Source organism: Falco peregrinus, chromosome 7 (genome assembly GCF_023634155.1).
Source record: "Falco peregrinus isolate bFalPer1 chromosome 7, bFalPer1.pri, whole genome shotgun sequence".
Classification (NCBI taxonomy): Eukaryota; Metazoa; Chordata; class Aves; order Falconiformes; family Falconidae; genus Falco; species Falco peregrinus.
The window spans coordinates 15,506,374-15,518,651 of record NC_073727.1 but is presented as its reverse complement, the minus strand read 5'-3'; the positions used below and the strand labels follow the sequence as shown (position 1 = coordinate 15,518,651).

The window sequence follows — 12,278 nt, the reverse complement described above, 5'->3', positions numbered from 1 at the left end:
ACTGCAGCAAACAGTAAGCAATGAAACAATGTTGAATTGTACTGTGCACTGCCTTGACCCAGCAGAACGAAAATGGTGCTCGGTGTGCAAGGCATCACAGCAAAGGCAAGGACAAAGAAGAGAACTGCAGGAAAGGAATGAGATGTGCAGATGCTTTGTGCCTTCTAAGAGACAACAGGCAGCATGGAGGGAAGCAAGACAGGTTGTGTTTAAATACAGAAGGGCTGAGCACTGAGAACCTGTCAAAGCTGACTTTATGGTATTACCTTATAAATGAGTGGAAGCAAAGATTCTGCAAAAAGGAAAAGTGAGCTGAGTGATGCTGCACTGAAGCAAAAAAGCAAACAAATGCCACACGGTCTTCACACCGCAGGGGGAAGATGCACACGTCTGTAGCCATTCTGCAAATAGGTTACTCTTAAGTAACACATGAAGTGAATAAAGCCTAGTGCCAAAGCTTTTTGGCCTCGGTGAGCTAGTGCAATATAAATTTCATTTTGCAAACAGACATTTAGGAACCACTTGGAAGAAAGTGTGTAGCCCAGTGTGTAGGTGATTCTGTGCATGCATGACTAAGAAGTGAGTTGCTGACTTATGTCTCTGCTTTAAAATATTTATTCCACTCTTTTGCCAGCCAGAAAAGACAATTGCAAAGCAAACATCCCTAAACGTTAGGGTTTGTTTGTTGAACACATCAGCCCTGCAGCTTGCTTATTGGGCTACAAGTGTTCTGGCAAAGTCAAAGTGCTGCAAAAGGACAGATCTTTTATCTTCTCTCTTTCCTTGCCCTGGATACAAGCAAAAAAAAAAAACTAGAACAGTGCAGCTGGATTGGTTCATTTTCAGTCACCTGTTCCTCTAAGAAAACTTTTTTCTTCTAAAATGTGCAGCCCCAAAGCTGATGTCATTTAATGGCAATAAATATTGACAATGGAAGGGAAGGGAACACATACACACACACACACACATATACATATAGATAGATATATATATATATGTATACACACACACAGAGCTCTAGAGTGAGGAGAGCCTTCCTCACTCCGGTCACTCTTTCTAAGATACAGAAGGATTCTGGCTGGACAAAGGTAATGTATGCAGAATTTAATTTCAGTATTAAAGATTTCTTCTATAGAGTCACTTGGTCAGTATTGATTAGGCACTGTGCTACAAAGGCTGATGTAGTTAATATTTAAGCTGTGTCAAATGTGATAATTAAAAGAAAATGTCTCCTTATAATACTGCCAGAGGAAGAATTTAAAAATAAATTGTATCTTCTGCTTAGAAAACACACCTCCCGCCTGTGTGGGTGAGAAACAGCTTCAGTGAAGTCTAATTCCCATATTTCTTTAGATTAGAAGGTAACACTTTGACTCACTTGCTCCATTCTTCAAACGTGAATGGAAATTGATCCATTTTGCAGAGGGTGGCCAATCATGGGAAATGCTTTTCTAAGGTCATTTTTATTATTTTTATGTTGAATTTATTTCACTTGACTGTTGGGATATACTAGTACAGCTGAACTAAGAATTTTTCATCTAGAAATGCTAACTATCTGTCCAAGTTTTCACGTACACATGCTATCAAAATGTCTACTATATCTTATAGCTTGCAGTAAGTTGATTGCATTTTCTTAATGCAGAGTGATTTTTTTATATATAAAATGAAAGTTAAAAATGTAAATTCAGAGAAGGTAGCAAAAAGTTATATCAAAGAGTAAGATAAATATAAATATCAAGACAAATACTCCCACTCTTACAAACTTTCAAACCTGCTATGCCCTGAGAGCTTTACCAGCTGGTAGGAAAAAAGCTCTACTGAAGAGTGAAGTACAAATACTAAACATGAAAATCCTGGACTGTATCTTTTTAATAGAACATTGTTTCTAGATTTTTAACCATAGATTTTATTTTATTTTTTTTACATCCAATCAAATTTGCATGAAATGTCCAATTTTCAAGCAGACCTACCTAAAAGCTTTCTTCTATTTCTTTATTCCTTTATGGGAAAACAAACTAAAGACTCAATATTTGAATGACATGAAGTCTTTGGTGTGATAGAATATGTCTTGTTGATTTATAATATGCAATGGAATACAGCACTGAAATAAATTACCAGTCTAGCTGCAACCTAGTACCAGGAGCATCATAGTCATCAGATCACATTCTTTTGGTGCGTACATGGGCTGGACAGACCTCCTGAGTTAAAGAGTTGTTAGTCCAGGCACAATGCCATCATGATGTAACTGTGAAGCCCATTGGATTCAAACCTACATCTCTGCGTGGTGGTGCTGTGCTACCGTTTTTCTTAGTGTCAGTTTGGGTACGAATACACCAAGCTCCTCACCTTGTGAGCTCATGAAAGACTACAGCATGTGGCACAGAATAACTCAGCAGTAGACCTTTTGGTCTGAACTCAGCCAACTTAATCTCGCCTTGCTACCACACAAGTGAAGAGACAATAGTGTTTTCATTTTTCTTCTTTGGTTTAATTTCCTTAGAGGTAGGTTGAAACTCTGCATAGCTGAGCATCTAAGTAAAGAACTTACCTTGTTCCAACAGTGGCTTGATCTGCTATGTGGACTCATGCCTTATATTTGTTCATGAACACTCTGCTCTGAATATTAGCCCTAAGATCTTTCACCTGGGTCTAAAAGTCACATGGTACATTAATGTTCTTTGGCTGATTGACCTCCAATCTTAGTGGCAAGTCTAGCCTGTGTTGTAAAAATGATTAATGTTTCTAACTATGCCTATAGTTATCAGCATCTAAATTCAGAGGAAATCACTCCTACCCTCGAAGATAAATGCTGGTAAGAGGCTTGCTACAGCAAGCCCTTTCCCATGACATTACACACTGTAACATATATGTTGGAATATTCCTACTGCAAACCAGTGTGAAATATGCATAAAATGAACATAAAAGGGGTCTCACCAGCAAAGGAAGATGTTGGAAAAACTTCATATTTTCCAGTATTCTGGCAGGCCTTTCCCAGGCCCTCTGTCCAGGCTTGAATTTGGTTGGAAATTTAGCTCCAAACGAGGGTTATAAACGGACCTGCTTGTGCCCAATTAGAGACCACCATGTATAGAACTTGATCCTCATAAAGATGAAAGTATTAGAGCTGCTGCACTATTTGCAAATGAGTCACACCAAAGCATCTAAGAAGAAAGGTAACACTTTCTGAACTGCCATCAGTATTAGTATTATCATTATTTTCCTTATAATAAGCAGCAATTTCTGACACGCAGATGTAGGCTGACTCATTCACACAGGACCAGATAGCAAGCAAATCCACTGACCTCAGCAATGTAAACCCAATGTAAATAAAAGGGAGATCAGATCAAAAATCTAGAGGCCATTTCAGGTGTTAAACAATGAACGGGGTATGAAGAATGCTGTAAATGGCACCTCTTCCAAGTCATCGCTCTAGGAACGAGAAATATTCGTTCTACCCAGTGGAAAGGGAATGAAATGTAAGTTGTTTTTCCAGGACGCTGGTAACTTGCTGTAAATTCTTTGAGGTGTGAATCCATCCTTGAGCTCCTGCTGGAAGGAAATGCTCTCTGCAGTCTTTCTTAGCTCATTCTTCTCACCTAACGTCAAAATGTTTATTTATTCACTTAGCAGAGATGGATTGGTGGATTGGTTGTATTTTCATTGTATATTTATGGTTTTAACAGGTGTTATCCCAGTAGTTTTCCTATCCAGCAGCATTGCCAAGACCTCTACCACTGACCTGCACTGCTCACACTGTGGATTTTTCTCAGAAGCCAGCTCTAAGGTTTATTATGTTTGACGATTTTTGTTATGTCTATTTTCCTTGCTTGCTTCAGTTTCTTTTAAAGTAGCCTGTTGAGCTCAAAGTTCCCTTTTCTCTGCATTTTGTCACATCTTTATTCTTTACCAACCAAAAAGACATGATTTCCTGTATATCCTCAGTAATGCAAAGATATATAACCTTTGCTTTTTCTGACACACAGAAAAATTATCCCATTAATATAAGTGGGTTTCAGATTCTCTGTGTACATACTGTGGTATTTGCTTCTATAAGGTGTCTCAGTAGCCAGAAGGCAATAGCCAACATTATTTCCTGAAGGTTTGGTTTATGTCTGTGTGTCAGGTGTAACTTGAAGGTGATCATCACCATTTGCTTGAGCCATTATGATGCTGATTTAATGAGGAAACAGGGAGCAGGAAAGAAATGGAGACAACTGTTTTGTGTGTTCCAAAATAGCTTCCCAATACAGGTGATGCTTGCTTGAGCAGGACACTAATGTGACCCTACTGAACAAATTAATGGGCTTTTATTTACATAAGGAGACAAAGACGAAGGGAATGCTGCAAATTCAAGATATCTTGAATAAAGAAGTTAAAAGGAGGTTGATCCATCTCTTACAAGAAACATGCAATTATATGCTACTTATGGTCCCTGCTTCCATGCAAGGTGGTCTTCTCTCTGTTTCAGCAGTGCCCATGCACCATCATACACTCATTTGCACGGTTTTGGCACATCCCACTGTACTAGGTATCAACTAAAATAATCTATGTGTCAGGCTTGAATTGCAACAGTTTTGTATCTTGCTCACATACCACATTACAACACAAACTTTATGCAACAGAGATTAACGGATTTGGGGGTTTGTTTTTTTCTCTGTAGAAATGAGTCTACTAACTGCAATCATTCTCCTGGCTGCTTTGCTACACCAGTCTGATGGACAGGTAGGAGCATTCGTTTATGCAAGAGAGCTATATCTGAGCACAGCGTTTTTCATAGATTTTTGTATTATTTCCTCTGCCTATCAAAATATTCTTCTTTTCACATGACTCATTTTAAAAATACATTTTCTCAACAAGTATGAACTGAAGCTATTTTGAAATAGTTAAGTATCAGGAATCTAGTCTTCACCTCTCCTTAAAAAGGATTAATCCTGTAAGATGTAGATATCTACTGTGCAGGCACTTGTGTGTGAGCTATTTATTGAGATCTGCTTATTGAAGAATAAAAAGAAATAAGTACTTCAGTTATGCCAATTGTCTTTTTCTTCAATAAATCTCAGGTGAGCTATGTCCTAAGTCGCTTGTTTCTTTTATCTGAGTATAGCAGCAGCCTAAAATATCTGGCTGAGGTGTTATTTCTACCACTGTAATTGTCTTAAGTTAAACAAGGTGTACGACGCCTCTGGGGGGAGGTTCAGCTGCCCGCACAGAAGTGTCTTAGTGCAGCTTGGGACTCTCCTGAGTATCCGAGCCATCACGTGCAGCTGTAAGTCACCTATACCATTCTGGAGCAACAGCCTGAGGCAAGGGACGACTTTCTGGGCATTTCAAGTGGCACTAGGTGCCATTTGGAGCCACTGACTACAGTCTTTAAAACCCAGAACTGAGCTCTGAAGGCATACAGTGGGAGTCATTCATATTACTCGGATATTTCAGAACTCAGTCTCTCTCATTCTGTGCTCTTCTTACTGGCCACAAAGGCAAACTGAGGTATTTTTTAGATATTTACACCTATGGTATACATATCTAAAATTAAATAAGATGAACCAGTGTCTAGAAAAGAGACCAGCACAACAATGGCAGGACTCACCTCACTGACTTAAGCATCAAAGTATTAGCTGTCCAGGTCTCTGCCAGAGTCTCCCTACAAAGGATGGAGAAAGATGTACTTGTAGACAATGGTTCCTCCAGTCCTAAAAAAAGAGTTCAGATTTTGTGGGAAGAGCTACCTCTGCCCTTTTCAGTAATGACAAACAAATTGAAGGTGTCCAAATTTGGTTGGGATGTCTCATTTTTAGACTTTAAGTGGGAAGAATCTTTTCCTGCGGGAGTTTTAGGCTGAAAACTCCAATATAATCATTGCAACTTTTTCTCTGCAAGGATTCACTATGTAAGAGACAGTCTAAATCATTGTTTTCTTGACCTTAGGTATTTCAGAAGATGGTGTGCAAACAGTCCTAAGCTCTGATCCAGCTTCACATATTTCCAAAGCTTACAACTGACAAGGGCTAGGGAGTTTTTTGCACACACAAGGTCAAAGCCGGTCTTGAGTTTGGTTCTAGGTCTTGAGGTTTTGTTCTAGAGCTAAACTTTCTCCATGTTTGATGTGGAGACTTCTATGAGGTAGAATTCCTATCCACACATTTTGTTTAGGATCATGCCTCCTAATGAAAAGTGCAGTTCAAATCCAGGATGGAAAAAAGAAAAATCAGCAATTGTGAGAATAGAAGAACCAGTAAAGGAAAGTTGGGAATTTCCAAGAAGCTTTATTTTGACAAGAAGTTCATAATTTATCCTGTTTATTAAACTTCTGCTAACTGGAACCTTCACTGTCTGATTTTCTTCCCCCCCCCCCAGGGTTTTCAGTATAAACAAGAAGACATCTTGTCTCCTCATTTTAAGTCTCATAACCAAAAAGACATCCTTGACCAACACAATGAAATACGGAGATCTGTAATTCCCACTGCCAGCAACATGTTGAAGATGGTAAGCTATGCATTGCAACTAGGCAACTAGCCCACTTTCCACATCGTCAGCAGAAGCCTGTAGCCTTCTAAACAACCCACTCTTGGTGAGCAGAGAGGGCAGGAAAGGTGCTCTGGGACTGAGGTGAAGAAATCAAGAATTTCTCCCTTTGTTTCTGCAGGCTTCATGCTTAATTTTACACACCTTGATACTGCAATTACTAGGTTTTTTCCATTATTTTTGCAGATTTTTTTTTAAATAATATATATATTTAATAATAATTTTAAATTATTTCAGAGGTCTCAGGACAGGCCACAAGTGCTTTTCGAAGCCTCTCCCCTAACCTACATGTCTTAGTTTCTCCACTTAGAAAAACTCAACTAAGCAACGTAGGAACTGCTCCATGCTCAGGGTTATTTGTCTGCAGGAACAATAAACACAGGTTTGCCTCAACCACATCTCTTTATTACTGTCAGGCATATGTTAACATAGCCTGCACAGTGAATCACGAGTTCTTGCCTTGCCTTTGTTCGTTGCAAAAAAGCACCTTTTCAGGGAAAGCATTTTAAACGGGGAAAAGGTACAAAATGCAGCGGCAGCTCTCAGGCAATGGATAAGAGTCTAGTCTGTGGGATAAGCAGATCCCTTAGAAGAAAACCACCCACCCTGGATGAAGGGAAGGTGGAGCAGGAGCAACAGCATGCCTCGGTCAAGGGGAGTAAAAAATTACCTAGATCTACACAGCCATTTATCCTCAGCTGAGTTTGCATCACCCATCACTGCTCCCATCCCTGTCACCCCTGATATTCTTTGTTATCCCTATCCCACGAGCAGATGAGCTGGTCAGTGATTTATGGCTAAGCCTGTATGGTGAGACTTGCAAACATTCCCCAGGTTCAAAGTCCAGCTGGTGTCTGTCACTACACCTTAGCTGCAGCTGAGCTGAAAATCAGTTTTATATCATTCCGCGCACTGCACCCTGCAACGTTAATGCAGACACAAAGCCAAAATAAGCAACAGTATGTTATAAAATTCCTATTAATCAGGGCCACCTAGAGATCAGACCTGTGTGATAGCGTACAGAATAACCCGCCCTGCAATTTTTAAGAGCTGAAGAAATGTGTTCCCCATGTCCCAGTAGTGTAAACTGGCATGACTCCTCTGCTTTCTGTTGAGGACCTCAGGAGAATTCAGCACACAAAATTCCTAAATTGCACCCTATTGTTTTTCCCCCTGGTGGGCTGCGTTAGCTGTCTGTGACCTGGGTACTTCTTCCTTCGTGTCTTTCAGGTGTGGAGTGAGAAAGCTGCCAAAAACGCGAAGAAATGGGCAAATAAGTGTGGGATGGAAGTGAGTCCAAGCAATCAGAGAGTCATTAATGGTGCGTGAGAAGTATGGAGCCTAAGCTGATGGGTTAATGCTAATTTACACGACTCCTGTGCAGGCGAACTAGAAATGAGGATAACTCTTAATCTGTTGTGGAATATCTTTTTAGGATTATTAAACACAAAACCATCATCTTTGTCAGATAAATACTCTTAAAGACAAATTGTTGGAACTTGACAGAGAGAGGTACTGTGTGCTTGCCCTATATTTGTACCTTTCTTGAAGCGTCCACTTTTGGCTTCTGCTGGAGACAAGACAGCACAGTAGATGGCTGTTGGTATGACTAAGTACAGATACTTTTGTGTAACATTTTGTAGTCAAATACCTGTCACTGAAAGCTCACCAAAACCAGAGTAAGATTTCCTGCAGCTTTCACAGGATCAAGTGTACTATCCTCTTCTTAAAATCACGGGGCAAATAGGGTGGCATCATAGAGATATTTTTTAGGATGTAGCTACAACCCTTATGTCCTACCTCCCACCCTATAGCTTGCTTCTCTCCTAAGTCATAAAATAAACTTACTTCTACTTAGGTGTCACCTGTGGTGAGAATATACTGCTGTCATCTTACCTAAAAACATGGGCTGAAGTAATTCAAGCCTGGCACAGTCAGTCCTCCAATTTCAAGTATGGACTTGGAGCAATCAAGAAAAATGCCAATATTGGGAGCTATACTCAGGTATGGAGATTTGAAAGACTGCAATGATACACTAGAATTACAGGAGTACATTTAAGGGAGCTGGGAGATATTTATCATTAGAAAAAAATGATCATTGTCATCAAACCATTATCTATCATTCACACTCTGATCCAAAGATGAATGATAAATTAAAACTCTTTTTCATTTAATTCTAAGACAATGGAACCAGTATTTTGGAAGAGCTGTCCAGAAGACAAATATTATTCTGTACCAAAAAAAAAAAAAAAAAATAATTAATACCTTCAATTTCGAAATAAATATTTTCTATATAGGGATTGAAATAGCTGATTAAGAAATGTAAAAGCAAAAATATTTGAAATTAAACTTTAGTGTCCTGCCAGAAGCTGTGTTCAAAACCATAGGAAACTGTAGGACACAGTTAACTTATTTTTCTATTTACTTCTTCTGACAGGTAAGCTGTAAACTTAAAAGCTAAACAGAAAACCCAAAAATGTTCTGGTTCTGTTATCTGGTGAGGTCTTTGATGAGAATTCAATAAAACACGACTCTAAAATAATGTGTTTTTTTTATTCTACAGCTAATCTGGTATAACAGTTACCAGGTTGGATGTGCAGTTGCCTACTGTCCTAGGAGCGAGCTCAAATACTTCTATGTTTGCCAATACTGTCCTGCGTACGTACTGACTTTTTACTTATTTAAGATGAGATAACTATGGATATGTTTCCAAAAATTTCTATAGTCCATTGGTCATGTGTAGGATAAAATTATTACAGTTCATTTTAACCATTATAATTTTGAAAATACTGATGTGAATTGTGGGTTTGACATCAGGTTAAATAGTAATATTTATGTTATTTTCACATTGAACCAGATACTAGGGAAATTTTAACAACAAAGATCTATCCCTGTCAGAATCAGGCATCATGCACAAATTATCCTGTAACGTTGACCACAAGCAAGAAAGTCAGATGCAAAGTGAAAGCCAACAGCAAACGAATATTCACAGAGGCAAAGAGCACGTCTGAAAGGCAGAGGGCATCTGCTGAGGTTATTTCCTTATAAGCCACAATCACTTGAAAGCCATTAGAAAAGCAGAACTAGGTAGAGCATAAGATTTTTGTTAATGATAATGCTATACAAATGCAAATAATCAATTAATCATCTTTCTCTAAAACTCATTGTCCCTTAACGTCCCTCATTCTTTAAAATCAAAATTATTGTATTCAATGAATATCTGATACTAAAACATAACTGTCTATGAAAATTATTTTATCCAAAAAAATTCCTGATGCCTTCTATTGTGATAAATATCATAAACTCCTGCTAATGGCTTAGAGCTGTGCTTTGATCTTGTTTTGTTCTGTTTTTTTTCAAATTTTCCAAAAGAGGAAATAATGTAATGCAAATAGCTACACCTTACAAGAGCGGACCAAAATGTGCTGACTGTCCCGGTCACTGTGACAAAGGGCTTTGCAGTAAGTGAATGTCTTCTCCTTACAACAAACCTTGCATTACCTTAGATAATAATGTTGTTCTTATGTAGCACTTTACTTTTTGTATAGTTCCTTCTTGCTAATCAGGACAAAAAATCCTAGAGCTGCCGCTTTCATTCCCCCTCCACAAATAACAGTGGTTAAACATCCCACCAGAACAGGCACAATCTTGAGCAGTGAGGTTGGACCAGATGACCTCCAGAGGTCCCTGCCAACCTCAGCTATGCTGTGCTAACACTAAACTGTGTTGCTGCTGACCAATAGGTGCATTATCACCATCAATCTTCCACTGTCCTCTTCCAGAAAGCTCCAAACAAGGTGTCTTGACATACATCTGTATCTAAGGGCACAAACACATTGATAGGCTTCACATATATGTAGGTACATGAATATCTGCATGGCCCCCTGGGTTCTGCAGACTTCCATGTGGAGCAAGTTGAAGCATGCAAACAGATGAGAACTGTGAGATATCACCTTTCTCCCTGCATTCCCTTTTCCATAATATTCAAGCAATTTTAACAGCAGAGCAAAAGTACGAGGACTATATAAACATGAAAATTTGGAACTTTTGGAAAATACAGAAGTATCAGACCAGGACCTGGTTTTCAATTGATATTCCATTGGTTTTGTTTCTATCTTTTGTATTTTAGCCAATCCTTGCAAGTATAAAGACTCCTTCGAAAACTGCAGAGAACTGAAAACTTTGCTTACCTGTAGCAATTCACTGATGAAGAAGTGTCCTGCTACCTGTAAATGCACCACTGAAATCATATAGTGACCTGGTGAGTGTCATTACAGCTGCTGTGAGACTTATTAGGAAAGAGCAGAACTCACTGTGAAGGGTATTCACTCTGAGTGTCCAGATTGACTCAGATTTTTTTCTGAAATCTCACCATTACTTCAGTCCTAAATAAGTCTAGTAGCTCAAAATAACCTCCGATGTTATTTTAGACTTTACAGAAATCATGCTTCAGCTACTGATGCCTGCCCTTGTGGTTTTCCTTGCAGTAGATCTTCCACCGATTCATTTATTTTTAATGGGAAACACACTTTGCAAATGCTTCACTTTTTTTTCAGATTATGTTAAATGCCACTTAACTTTCCTCTGTTACCTTTTCTTTATCAATGGAATATGTTTCTGCTAAATAAATACATGATTTACCACTGGTTCACAAACAGAGCTTTTCACTGAAGTTATTTGTAATTCAGTTTTTTCATTTGGAAAATTCCTCATGGTTATTTCAAGGTTCTTCAATATTTCATGTGAGTGGGGATGAGACAGAAAAATAAAGTCAAAGCAAAAAGTGATGCATCTTTTTGTACAGCCAAAATAAGAGGCACAAGTTGAATCTGCCAGCTTTTACTCTGTGGCCTAAACACAAAGTTTCTGTCACATCTGTGTCTGCAGGTGATAAATTATATATTTTTTTTTCATATGGCACCAACAGTCAAGAAATATGAAGCTTTTTAAAAGCATTTATATAAAGAAAGAGGTATAGTATATATATATCCCTTCCCATCATCTCTGAGTAAGTTTGCCACACACTTGTTTGGAATTCCTATTGCAGCATGCTGAAAAAATATGCTACCATAAAAAGAAAAAAAAAAAAGGAGAAAAGGAGAAAAAAAGAAAAAACGAAAAAACAAAGGGAAAAAAAGGAGAAAAAAAAAAGGCAAGAGATCCAAGTCCCCCCCAAATCCCCATCAAAATACCTGATTTTCTCCAGAACTTCCCAGCAACCACCTTAGTGCCAGTTCCTACCAGTGCATGCCTTAAGGTGTCTCCAAGAGGATTAAGTTCAGCTGAGGGCCTCAGGTGTGCCTTCTCCCGCCCCTGCTTGCAGGCAGGCCACCAGCTCCTGCCCAGGAAGATGTTTATGGATCTGCTAGTGTCCCCTTAGTTCGTGTATTGCTTCTAACGATGCATTTCCTTCAGTTTTTCATTTCATCTTTCCAGGCCCTTTGCCATGCAGGACATGACTTCAAACGGCTGTGTACGTCTATTGACCCACAACTGAGGACATATATTTGTTACCTGTCAGTGGCACTGGTTACTTGGAGAAACTTTCTGACACATTTAGCAAGGGGCATTATCACAGTCATACCTTTTTAGACACTGACAATATTATTGCAATGATAAAACTGTATTGGAGAATCATCTTATAGCTTTGACCTTTATATTTCGAGCTTTCATGAAAAGGTAGATACAAAGGAAATAGAAGCTCTTTGCTTACGGTTTATAAACCCTGACTGATGCTAAAAAATGAACAAATA

At 38.7% G+C, this 12,278-nt stretch overlaps 1 protein-coding gene across 1 annotated transcript; it reads left to right on the top strand.

Annotated features, from left to right (window-relative positions):
* Nucleotides 1-1,008: 1,008 nt before the first annotated feature.
* On the top strand, nucleotides 1,009-11,159 carry CRISP2 (cysteine rich secretory protein 2). Its single transcript, XM_027789232.2, has 8 exons — nucleotides 1,009-1,088; nucleotides 4,661-4,722; nucleotides 6,358-6,486; nucleotides 7,756-7,846; nucleotides 8,384-8,529; nucleotides 9,089-9,183; nucleotides 9,898-9,986; nucleotides 10,655-11,159. The coding sequence occupies exons 2-8, from the start codon at nucleotides 4,663-4,665 to the stop codon at nucleotides 10,777-10,779; spliced, it is 735 nt and encodes a 244-aa protein (XP_027645033.2). The 5' UTR covers nucleotides 1,009-1,088; nucleotides 4,661-4,662; the 3' UTR covers nucleotides 10,780-11,159.
* The last annotated feature ends 1,119 nt before the right edge of the window (nucleotides 11,160-12,278 follow it).